Source organism: Cheilinus undulatus, linkage group 14 (genome assembly GCF_018320785.1).
Source record: "Cheilinus undulatus linkage group 14, ASM1832078v1, whole genome shotgun sequence".
Taxonomy (NCBI): Eukaryota; Metazoa; Chordata; class Actinopteri; order Labriformes; family Labridae; genus Cheilinus; species Cheilinus undulatus.
This window is the reverse complement of record NC_054878.1, coordinates 4,394,410-4,407,830: the sequence shown is the minus strand read 5'-3', so window position 1 is coordinate 4,407,830 and position 13,421 is coordinate 4,394,410. Positions and strand designations below refer to the sequence as shown.

Sequence of the window (13,421 nt, the reverse complement as noted above, 5' to 3'; positions counted from 1 at the left end):
TCGTCAATGAAAATCATAAAAGTTGTTGTCACATGAAGGATTAAAAATTTAGGTTTTTGTGAAAAATTAGACTATATGATTGACTGGAGGAGAAATGGTGTATATTATTGAAAATATTGTTTTCCATGCAATATTTCTGTATCAGTAGAAACCTACGATCCTCCTTCCTTCCGTGGAAGTGCTCTGCTGGTATTTAGCAAATCCTTTAAACTCACCAGAGCTGTGTAGAGAGTACACACCAGTCCCATGGCCAGCACTGCCCCCCACAAATCAAAACCTGTAACTACAAGTGAAAAAAAGGAGGCACGTGAGTTCACCACATGCAGATATTTTGTGATGTAAACTGCAGAGCATGCATTACTCTCACCAGCATTAAGGGCCAAGGCTGGAGCGTACAAGACCACGCCCATATAAATGACCTGCAGAGGAAGAGAAAACATCAACAGAGCTGCAGGACAGGAAGAGTCAATAAAAGAGAGATGAGCTCAGAGGTCAGGTTTTGGAGCAGGTTGGCTCACGTGAGTCAGATTTTATCTGCTGCAGCAGTATAACATTGTCTGACTCTCTAAAGGCTCAGCATTTTAAATCCACCATTACTTCTGCATTAATCAGTGTCTGTGCTGGAGTGCCACAGAGTCCTGACACTGCTGAACATGGTTACTGCATACAGAGGATGATGTAAACTTCAGATGGTAAACAGTGTCATAGAAATTTTACAAGGTCAGTTTAACATTAGCAGGTCAAGGTATGAGTCAGGCTGGAGTTTATCTGGTCTATAAACGCACTCAAGGTCATTTGATGTAAATTATGCAACTCTAGAATACAACAGTCCACCATGACAAAGATGTTTTTATGGACAAGGACCCACATGTGACCAGAGATCCCTCTCTATTCATATGAAGATAAACATCTGGGCCCTCATTTAGTAACAGCGTATACAAATGACTTTGATTCTGTTTTACTAGTTGAATATAAAATGTGTGAAATAGAGCCTTGCTTCCAAAAAACATGGGACGCTGTGTAAAATGTAAATAAAATTAGAATGCAATGATTGTCAAATATCATAAAGCCATGTTTTTCACATTAGAACATAAACAACATATCAGAAAAATACTAGCTCATTTTAAATTAGACAGCAGCAACACATCTCAAAAAAGTTGGGACAAGGCCATGTTAACCATTGTGTAGTGTTCTCTTTTAACAGATGGCAAACATCTGGGGAGTGAGGAGACCAGCTGCTGGAGTTTCAGGAGAGGAATGTTGTCCCATTCTTGTCTGAAATAGGATTCTAGCTGCTCAACAGTCCTGGGTTGTCTGTTGGTGAAAGGTCTGGACTGCAGGCAGGCCAGTTCAGGACCTGGACTCCTCTCCTGTGAAGCCATGTTGTTGTGATGGATGTGGTTTAGCAATAGCTGGGTTTCCGTTACAGTTTTCCGCAAAATGAAAGCGATATTTCTTAAATTCTGATTAAGTACAATTGCGCTTTGAATGCATTTCCACTGAAGGGAGTTTTGGGCATAGGCCTTGCAATTCTCGTAAAATCTCATCTCGCGTGAATCCGCTGCAGGGGAAGCTTGACGCCCAAAACCTGTTGCGGTTTTGGTTACATCTACGGCGGTTGCCTTGATAATTTTGAACAAAAGACAAAGGCAACGGATGATAGTTCAGAGGTAAAGTCCGTATGTATGGCAAAAGCCACGTATAAGGGTAGAAGCATGATGTTAAGAAAAGTCTCATCTATTCTTCTGTCTACACGTACCGTGCCATGATGTCTCGGAGTGACTGGTCACGTGACACTGTACGTCACGTCCCGTGACCTGTAAATGCGGAAAAAGTGTTTCCATTGCACTTCTGCGATATATTTCTATATCGAAACGCCTGAAAAACCTCCTCATGAAAGCGTAAAAACTTTTTAGCGATATTTTAGGGTTTTTTTGAAATTCAGGTGTTTCCATTACCAGTTTTTTATTGCGCTATTTCGATTTTGCGCATTTCCAAGCGTAATGGAAACCCAGCTATTGTCTTGCTGAAATAGTCAAGGCCCTCCCTGACAGAGACGTCTGGATGGGAGCATACGTTGGTCTAAAATCTCTCTCTGCTTTTCAGCATTGATAGTTCCTCTCCAGATGTGTAAGCTGCACACGCCATAGGCACCAATGCAACCCCATACCATCAGAGATGCAGGCTTTATGACTGAGCCAGGAGAACAAGCTGGATGGTCTCTCTCATCTTTAGTCCACAGGACACGGCATCTATGGTTTCCAAAATTTAATTTTAAATAGAGATTGACCACAGAACAGTTTTCCATTTTGCCTCAGTCCATTTCCAATCAGCTTTTCCCCAGAGATGTTGGTGGCATTTCTGGATCATGTTAACATACCTGGCTTCTTCTTTGCATGAAAAAGCTTAAGCTGTGATTTTTGGATGGCTCAGCCCACTGTGTTGACAGGCGATGATTTCTGGAAGTGTTCCTGAGCCCATGCAGTGATTTCCAGTTCAGACTCATGCCTGTTTTTAATGCAGTGACCCCTGAGGGCCTGTACATTATCTGAATCTTCTGAAGATAATACGGACAGTAGATGGATGGATATTCTACAGCCACATCACAATTTTATGTTGAAGAACATTTAAAAGAAAATTTTTTAGACACAGTGTTTTTGCAGATAGGTGAACCTGCCCATCTTCGCTTCTGTGAGACTCTGCCTCTCTAAAATGCTCCTGTTATACCAGTCATGTTACTAACATACTGCAAATTTACCTAATTAGTTGCAAAATTCTCCTCCAGCTGCTTTTCATTAGTACAACTTACTTTTCCAGCCTTTTGTTGCCCTGTCCCTACTTTTTTGAGACGTGTTGCTGCCATCAAATTCAAAATGACCAAATATTTTACATGAAATGTTAAAATGTCTCAGTTTCAACATCCGATATGTTGTTTTTGTTCTATTGTGAATAAAATATGGGTTTGAAATTTGCTCATTATTGCATACTGATTTTATTTACATTTTACACAGCGCCCCAATTTTTTTGGAACGTTCTAGACATTCATGCTGATACCACAATGGCAGGGTTACATCTGTCAATACTGCTGGTTTCCAGCCATCAGCCCACACGTTGGCTCCACTGATCCTGTTTTCATCTCTTCTTTGTTTTAGGATTGTTTACTATTGTAATCTTCAACTCCAAACTATCACCATTATCACCATCTTAATGTTTGCAGTTTGCATCTTAAACACCAGGAAGCTGTTGGCTGTTTTCTCCAGGTTCGTGTCAAGCATAGGCAAGTATATTTAAAAGGACGTTCATGACGCAGCCAGACAGCTAAAACAATGCAAGGTGAACAGTAAGAATATCTCCAGCTTGATAGACTGGATTTCACAGAAAGAAGGAAAACCCATTCTCTACTAGAGGTACAGTGCTGTGAAAAAGTATTTGCCCCCTTTCTGATTTTTGATTTTTTTGCATATTTATCACATTTAAATGCTTCAGATCATCAAAGAATAGCAGATAAAGATAACCTGACTGAATACCAAAGTCAGTTTTTAAATGATGATTTTATCTATGAAGGGAAAAGACAACCAAACCTATCTGCCCCAATGTGAAAAAGTAAAAACGCCCCCTACACCTAATCACCGGTTGTTCCATCCTTGGCAGCAAAAACTGCAAGTGTGGAGGAATCGCTGTGGAGGAATTTTAGGTCCATTCTTCTTTGTGGAAAGTTGTTTTAATTAATCCATACTGGAGGCATCTCAGTCACATTTAAGTCCAGACTTTGACTTAGCCACTCCAAAACCTTCACTTTGTTTTGTTTTTAGGCCATTGGTGGACTTGAGGCTTGAGGTCAATATACGATGGCCAGACATTCTCCATCAGGATTTTCTGATAGACAGCAGAATTTCTTGTTACAGCAAGTGGTCCAGGTCCTGAAACAGCAAAGCAGCCCCAGACCATCATACTGCCACCACCATGTTTGACTGTTTGCATGATGCTCTTTTTATCAAATGCTGTGTTGTTTTTACTCCAGATGTAACGGGCCAAACACCTTCCAGAAAGTTTAACTTTTGTCTTGTCACTCTACAGAATATTTCTCCAAAAGTCTTGGGGATCATCGAGATGTTTCTTGGTAGATGTGAGGTGAGCCTTTGTGTTCTTGTCAGTGGTTTTGGCCTTGGAACTCGCCCATGATGCCATTATTCCCCGTGTCTTTCTTATGGTTGAATCATGAACTCTGACCTTAACTGAAGCCAATGAGGCCTGCAGTTCTTTGGATGTGGTTCTGGGTTCTTCTATGACCTCCTGGATGAGTTGTTGTTACACTCTTGGAGTGATTTTGGTTGGCCAACCACTCCTGGGAAGGTTTCAAAGTTTTCTCCATTTGTGGTTAATGGCTCTCACTGTGGTTTGCTTAGAAATGGCTCGTAATCATTTTCACACTGACAGATGTCAATCACTTTGTCTCTCATTTGTTCATGAATTTCTTTAGATGTTGCCATGATGTGTTGCTTTGAGATCTTTCAGCCTACTTCACTTTGTCAGACAGGTTCTATTTAAGGGATTTCTGGATTCTGGATGTGGAAAGTGAAAACTGAACACAGCATTCCAAAAAAATGAAGTTAATCACAGTTAATTAATGTTTAAACAAGGGGTGAGAATGCCTTTTTCACATAGGGCCAGGTAGGTTTGGATGGCATTTCCCTTAACGTCCTTAGACCTGAGCTGTGAAACTTGATCATAAAGCATAAATATTCCAATAAAAATTTACCCAAATATTTCATGTCAAGCCCTAAAAAAACAAGCAAATTCTTCACCAATTTGTTTTTAATCAAATTCCCCACAAAATTCTAAAAACGTTCCCCAAAATTCCATGAAAACTGTAGAAAATTCCCCACAACTTCCAAAAAAATTCCCCCAAATTTGTATGAAATATTAATAATGTCAAAGGAACCCTCCCCCCAAACATTTTCAAATATATTTCCCAAATTTCCATAAAAATACTTTGACAATTTTGAAGCAATTTCCCCAAAACATTACAATGAAATTGCCTAAAATTTCCATGAAATTATTGAAAATTTAAAAATATGATGCCAGCTTCCCAAAAAAAGAATCCTAATCAAATTTCCAAATATTTACATATTTTTCAAGTTTCCTTAAAAATAACTTTTCAATTTAATTCAAAGGATAACCCCCCCATTTCCTAATCAAATAAAAAATACAAATAGATTTCCAAAATTTCCATAAAAATATATTTTTTTTAAATCGAAAGCAATTTTCCAAAAATATCCAAATTTTCCAAAGTACCATGAAAATACCATTAAAGAAAACTGTCCCAAAACTTCCACTATTGCTCTCAAAAATATATAACAAACCCAAAAATTTATTGAAAACACTTGAAAAATACAAAAAAAATTCTCCAAAAACTCAAAAAATATCCAAACAAATTTTAAAATGTCCAGGAAAACTCCTGAGAGATTTTGTATCAAGTTTCCCAACATTTCAGGGGAATTATTTAAACTTCTATGGGCATTCTGGATAATTATCTCTGAAAATCTAATATTCTTACTGTGTTTAAGGAAAGCCTAAATGTAATGTTTTCTTATGAGCATGCAGTCTTAGCAGGAGAAAACTGTTATTGTTCTTCTATGACTTTATTATGTTCTTCTCTGACCTTCATTATGTTGAAATGCTGAGGCATTTCAACATATTGTTCTTCTCTAAACTTTCTTCTTCTTTTTATTATTATTATACTTCCGTATGTTTTTTGGCACTTTCACAGTCTCCACAGTTGGTCCTATTTTCACGGTTCATTTCGTAACTTTATTTCGTAATTTTATTACTGGATACCCCCTGGAGATGAACCATCTCGTTTTAGAGGGGGTCCAACACAGAACATAGAAAAACAACACATTTACATAAACATATATGGAACAAAGGCTCTCAAATACCCACCTCCCCATACATCAATTCCTTTTTCCACTATACCTCATACAAGACAAAAGAACATTGTGCCTTCTGGTGTGGATTTTAGAAGAAGTCGAGCAAAAGGTAAGTTATTATCAATAAAGAGGACTAAAGCATAGCAATATTGGAAACAGTAATAACAAAAGATATGCCAGAGTGACTAGAGATAGTATGGTATTATGATAAGAAGACATTTCCATTAGAAGCAGAGACGTGGAGTTTTGAGGTAAGTGAAGAATGATTTCTTGAACAGGCTCAGTGAATTAATTGTTCTTATGACAATGGGTAAGTTATTCCAGTCAGAGGGGGCTTTGAATTTAAATGCTTGTCTACCAATTTCCTTTTTGGTGAAGGGAACGCAGAAGAAAGGTTGTAGGGCTTGTCTGAGAGGGTAAAGTGATGTGTAAGGTATAAGATGTTGTTTTAAATAGGCAGGACAGGGTACAGTGATGAGTTTGATAAGGGCACCTTAAAATGAATCTACAGAGTCTGTGGAATATAACATTGAGTGGCTGAAGGCGTGATTCGGTAGTGTTCTGATATACAGTGTCAGCATAGTCTACTATTGGCAGCAGTAGTCGTGTTACAATTTTTTTCCTCATTTGCTGAGTGAAACAATTTATAGAACGATATAGAGTACCTAGGCTCCGGTTAAGCTTATTTGTTATGGAGTCAATATGTACATTGAAGGACAGCACTGGGTCAATCCAGAGACCTAAATACTTACAAGAATTTACATGCTCCAAAGGAGATCCATCACTGAAAGAAATGTTTAAGGTTGGAGCGTCACCAAGGGCTTGTCTAGTGCCAAACATCATGCAGCAGGATTTCTTTTTGTTCAGCAGTAGTGTGTTGCATAAGAGCAACCTCTGAATACAAACAAACTCTCTTTGAAGAGATTTTTCCATGGCAGATCTATTTTAACTGGATGTGTAAATTACTGTGTCATCGGCATATAGGTGTACATGGCAGTCTGAGCACATTTTAGGGAGATCATTAACAAATACTGAGAAAAGCAGTGGGCCAAGCAATGAGCCTTGTGGAACTCCCTTTTCAATGACTAGATGGTCGGACTGGCTGCTGTTAAGACTGACACACTGACGTCTATCGTGAAGATATGAATTAAACCAAAGCAGAGCACTCCGAGAGACACCATAAGAGTAGAGCTTATCCAGAAGTCAGCAGTGATCAACAATATCAAAGGCTTTAGTTAAATCAAGGAAAACTGCACCAGTGAGCTTGTCTTGCTCCGAAGCGGTAAAGACATCATTTGTAAAATTAAGAAGGGCTATAGTTGTTGAAAAGTTAGGTCTAAAGCCTGACTGGTGTGGGGACAGAATATGGAAATCATTACAGTATTGTGACAGTTGGTTAAAGATTAATTTCTCAAAAATGTTAGCGATAGAGTTGACAATAGATATTGGACGATAGTTATGTATGTCATAGGGATCACCTCCCTTGTGGAGTGGAGTGACAGAGGTACTTTTCCAGGTAGAGGGGAGGGCATTAGCTGACAGAGAGAGGTTAAATAGATCACATAATGGATATATCAAAATAGGAGCTGCCAACTAATAAATTTAGTTTCAATACCATCTGGTCCCGATCTGCAGTCAGCCTTTAGCTGGTTTACTGCACGTAGAACGTCAGCAGGAAGGATTTTACAAAAAGAAAAGGAACTTGTATAAGGGGAGGTAGTAGGGGAGTCAAAAGCTATAGGAGGGTCAAACACACAGGAGCTGCTTATAGCGAAGAAGTGTCGATTAAAGATCGTTGAGATTGTAGGAGGATCATCTATAATGTTGTTGTTAAATCTAATCTGGGTGGTGGTGTTTTTGTTTGACTTGTTAAGAATATTATCCATCTTTTTCCAGAATTGTTTTGGGTGTACATATATGTGTACAAAATACATACATATTTTCAGAAAAATGTTTTTATAATAGTCAGATTTAGCATTATGCATTTTTGTTTTACATAAGTTTCTGAGGGATCTAAAGTTTTCCCAGTCTGCAGGACCCTGCTTTTCCTGTATATCTTCCACATTTTATCCCTTTGATTATAGAGATGAATCAAGTCGGAACTGATCCAAGGCAGGTGACTTCCTTTGACCCTAATTTCTCTCCAGGGTGCATGCATATCAATGACTCTGGTAATTTCACTATGGAAGTAATTCCAGGCATCTTCAACAGTTGGTTTAAGTTGGAACCTGTACCGATTTATTGCAGTCAGGTCGTGTATCAGGTTTTCAAGGTAAATACTCTTACAATGTCTGACTCTGATATATTTTGGGGGAAGCCTGTGAGATTTAATTTTCCATACACAGAAAATAGCTGAGTGGTCGCTAAAGCAGTGGGATAGTGTGCCAGATTTGATTATTCTTTCTGGATGAGTGACAAGGATCCAGTCTAATAGTGTTTTAGATCTAGCATAAACTCTGGTTGGCTCGTTGATCAGCTGAGTTAAGTTTATACTTTTAAGCATGTTTTTATCATTTGATGATGAACCGTCAAGCCAGTTACTGTTGAAGTCCCCTAAGATAATCATTTCACCTTAGTATTCCAGTGATGTTATAGTAGACATTAAACATTTAGTTGAGTCAGGGTGGACAGGTGGAGGTCTATAAACACTGCCAATGATGAGATGTTTGTTGTCATGAAGTTTTAGCCGAACAAAAAGAGACTCAAAGAATTGTGGGGGTACATTAGGAAGAGCAGGTTCAGATGAGAAACAGCTCGAGACATAGATGGCCACGCTTCCTCCTCACGCACCTCTGTCTGCTCTATATAATATGTAATTGTCAGTTTTAATCTCATCGTTGCAAATTTTACTATGCAACCAAGTTTCCGAAAATGTAAGCACATTGGGTTTATATTGACCAACCCAGACTTTTATCAAGTCAATTTTGGGGAGAAGACTCCTTATATTCAGGTGTATAAGTTTTAGGCCTTTCGCTAAATCAGTTTTGATTCAGGGGAGCTAGAAGTGGAGACAGGGCAGAGTGGAGCAGAGGAAGTGTCGGAGAGGAGGACAGGAGAGTCATAATACAAACAACACACGCATACAAATGCATACATATCACAAAAGACAAGACACGAACGAAAAGCAAAAGTAAACGATGCTGCGCCATAAAACTGAGTACAGCTCGGTATGCATAGCTCATAAAATAATTAGGAGATAAAGAAAAATTATGCCCAGAGTTTTTAATCTTGTAATATCTTTATGACTTAAAATTGTTTTATTTAGCTAATTACGCTCTTCAAAGCTATTAGCCAATGCGAAGGAACATGTTATATTCCCCATAAACTTTATCTGTCGTTATTTTATCGTTATTTTAAGTCCTGATACGGTGCATTTTATGACAGTTTCAGTTGCCTGGCTTGAGACTGCGACAGGGTTTACGGCAAACAAAGTAGTCAAGCAGTTCTTACATATGAGTTAACTGAAAATACCAGCGTAAGAACAAAGCTAATTTTTAGTCAGAAATCAAAGTTGCTGGCGTGACAAGGAATACTGAAGCAAGCGGTCAGCATAGCAGTCCCATCAAATGTTGTAGAACCAATAGAAGGTGAAAGAAAAAGAACAATAGTTAGCAGTGTTTCGCCCTTAGCCTTAGCATGTTGTGGAGAGTCAGTGGCGAGCTCGCTGAGACAAGCCCCAGCCTCTTCGGGGGAGCAAAAGGATTTTGTCTTACCGCCGTGGACAACTTTTAGCGTGCAGGGGAAGATGAGGGAAAATTTTAGGTTCAAAGCTTGCAGCTTCTTCTTAACAGGATCAAACTGCCGGCGATTCTGGACGAGGTCGGCACTGAGGTCCGGGTAGATGTGAACTTGTGAGCCGTTATACTCAAGCTGATTCTTTTCCCTGGAGAGTCTCAGGATCTTTAATTTGTCCTGGAAGTGGAGGAATTTAACCAGGATAGGCCTTGGTCTGTCTCTGAGATTCTGCTTGGTGTATGATTGGGAGCGATGGCATCGCTTTATAACTGGGGGTGAGGGAAAGTTTTCTCCACCAAGGAGTTGTGGATCAGGCGGTACATGAAGCCGAGGATATCCATGCCCTCAGCTTTCTCAGGGACAGAAATGAAGCGAAGGTTTGAGGCCCTGCTCCGGTTCTCCGCAGCTCCCACTTGCTCTTTCAGGTCAGAGTTATCTTTTTCGAGATTTTCAACACGTTAAATCAGATGTCTTCCTCGTTAGAGCCAACTCTTTGTTCAAGCTCAGAGACTTGTTCTCCAAGTGTAGATACTGAGCCCTCTATTTTGTCAAGGCGTGTATTGATAGTGTCAAGTTTAGAATCCATATGAGAGATCATCTCGAACTTAATTTGTTGCATTCCCTTCCAGATGGATTGGAGTGAGACTGGGTCTTGAGCCATTGCTCCTCTGCCAAAGCCACTTCTCACACACACTCTGAGTTTAGAGCATAAGATTACAGCAGTTTGTTTTTTTTTTTTTTTTTTAAGTAGACTCAGGTAATCTTCTTTGTTGACTGAAAGTTAAGGTAGTAGATAGCAGGTATATCTCAGCAGGGTCTTAATAAGCAAATTTTGGAGCCATCAAACACCAGCTTGCTGTGTGTACTCACACCAAAGCAGCCATCAGTTAAACTTTTATCATGTTCGGCATGTTGAGGAAAAGAGTGCTTGTATTTCTCACATTTCTAACCCTTTTACTTTTTATAAAATTTAACATTTTCCACATTTTTTGGCCCCGTTAAAATGAATGGAAGGTTTCTGTTGTTCTGCCTAAAACTGCTTCAACTGAGATTCTACACATTCTGCATACTTCCACTTGCAGACTTCATTTTTGCTTTAAAACGTAGACAAACTCTTTCGCTATTTAACATGTAATCAACTGTTAAATATCTTCTACAGTTTTTGAGATTTCACAGTTTAATCAACACAAGTTTTGGGGTTTTACACAAAAAAGTCAGACTTCAGAGTGTGTGACATCATCAGTCAGAGTGCAGCAGCCTGCTAGTACGCCAGAAGAAATCTCCCGAACAAACTTCCATAAAATCCACAAACTTCACTCCACAGACATAAAAAAAGGCATCAAAACGGAGGAAATTTTGTCTCACTACTGTCAAACCAAGAACCAAAGCCATGTCACGCACAGTTTTGGCGTGAGAGGGCCAACTGTCCCAAGAACGGCGAAATCTCCTCCATCTGCTGCAATTTTATGGATTCTGAGACTTTGGTCTTCAGACTCAGAAAGACAGATTTTAGATCACTCTTGTAGCATGATTTTTCACTTCCCAGACATGAAAAAACATGTCACCGTGTTTGTCAGCTTCTGCTGATTCTCATGACACCTTTGGTTTTCCGCTAGGTTTTACAAGTACATTGTAAATTGACGTTGTTTGAGTGCATGTTCTGACCTCTCAACCCTGTTTTCTGAGCCCACTTTAACTGAAACTAAAGTCCAGTTCAGACCAAAGATTCGCGATCAGACGAGTTGAAACTTTCAAGTTCCACTCTGTGACACTCTAAACACCTCCCAGTTCACACTGCTGTGATTGAGTGAGACGATGCATTGTTTCCATGGCAACGACTTTCACCGTCACTCACTTTAAAGAGATTTACCTAAGTTATTGCGCAATAAATCTGTCTCTTAAAGAGGGAAAGAAATGCACGTGTGCCAGGAGTGATTACTCCTCTTTGTCATCAACATCGCACAGCTGTGCAGTTTCATGGCACATATGAACACTAAAATGCTTTGCTAGATCAGTCTTGTTACAACGAAAATGTCCGCTGAGAATTATACCAGACAGCCTTTAATTTCTCCTGCCTATCTGCTGCTGGAAAGAGAGATCCTATTCAAATGATATAATCTATTAAACTTTCATTTATTTATTCATTGCATTTTTTGCCTCTTGGAAATGTTTACATCGATCCTCTTTCTGTTTGTTTTTACACAGAACCTTCAGCCCATCAGCTGCGCATGAAACCCTGATGCGCTGCTGCTGAAGGAGACAGGAGTTTAGGCAGAGGTTTCCAACACTGCAGCACAGTTTAACGGCACATATAAACATAAAAATGCTTGTGTAGCTCACTCATGTCATAATGAAGTTATCTGCTGAAAGCTATTATTTTTTGTGAACCAGACAGGCTTCTACAGCCTTGGATTTCTCATGGTTTATCACAGGAAGCGCAGCACTTCCTGTGTACAAATGCAGCTGGAGAATGTTAAACTTTTCAAAAATGTTGTTTCTATTTCCCTTTATCATATGTCTGCTCCTTGGAAATGACTACACTTTTTTAGTTTTCACCCTTAAATCTCAGTCTGAAAACTCTGCCGTCTCCTCCATCAGCTGTTAAGCCGGATGACAGCTGATGGAGGAGACAGGAGTTTGGTAGGCGGAAGTTTTTGTGTTAAATCATTAAAAAGATCGATGTTTGACTAATTATTTCCAAGAAGCAGATAGATGTAATAAATTGAAGTAGAAACATTGTCTAGAAAAGATTCTCCTTTCCTTTATTTAGCTGTGCTTATAAATAGGAAGTGCTGCGCTTTGTGGGAGAAATTTAAGGCTGCAGAAGCTGAATATGTCAGTGGAACATTAACTATTCTCAGCGGATATCTTTGTTATAACAAGGCTGATCTAAAAAAGCATTTTAGAGTTTAACTGTGCCTTGAAATTTTGCTGCCATGCTGTGTGGTAATAACAAGTGATTATCAGGAGGATCGATGAGAAAAGAGATATTTTAAAAATTAACAGCATGAATATCTGACGAAATTGGCGTATATAGCCTTTCAAAAGGAGATTTATATTTCCCTCTTCACATTTCTCTGCTTGCTGCATTCTTGCACCCGCTCTCTGCGACCTGACAGGCTGAATCGCTGGTGACTCCATCAGACGGCTTCATTCGAGCTGCAGCGCTCAGTTCAGACTGCTGCGACTCATTTTAGAACCGTCTCATCGCATGACGAATCTTTGGTCTGAACTGGGCTTAACAGGTGTGACTAAATAGCCTTTATTTCAGCTGTGATGTCATTCAGGCATTCGTTACCATGGCAACCTAGTAGTCCTACACACACATACAAACACAAAGTCATGCTTTAGCATTCTCCTTAACTATAACATACATGTGGCTTTAGTTTAGCAATTTTAAAGCTCTCATCTTCACATTATAATTTAACAGTGTGCTTATCTGTAATTCTTTACTTTTTCCACAAATCAGCTACTGTACTCACTCTTCAGCTTTGATGCTATGTATGGCTATTTTCATGCTATCTTTCAGCTATTTTCATGCTATTTTAAGCTATTTTTATGCTTTTTCAGCAATTGAATGCCATTTAAAGCTACTTGATTCTCCATCACCATGGAAACCACACAGCTGTTGATTCTAACTAATAAGAACATTCAGGAACACAGACACATGTGTGTTTATCTGTCTCATCAACCAAAACACACACACACACACACACACATACACTTCATACTTAACGCACACACCGAGAACAACAG

The 13,421-nt window shown here is 39.2% G+C and overlaps 1 protein-coding gene across 3 annotated transcripts in view; it reads right to left on the bottom strand.

Moving 5' to 3' along the window:
* slc5a6a (solute carrier family 5 member 6a) overlaps nt 1–13,421 on the bottom strand; it is a 60,653-nt gene that overhangs the window by 20,678 nt on the left and 26,554 nt on the right. For all 3 annotated transcript variants that reach the window (XM_041805700.1, XM_041805702.1, XM_041805701.1), the window contains exons 6-7: nt 368–419; nt 216–283 (exon numbers count right to left, since the gene is read on the bottom strand). In XM_041805700.1, coding sequence (XP_041661634.1) covers nt 216–283; nt 368–419 — 120 coding nt within the window. The remainder of the gene's footprint in view (nt 1–215; nt 284–367; nt 420–13,421) is intronic.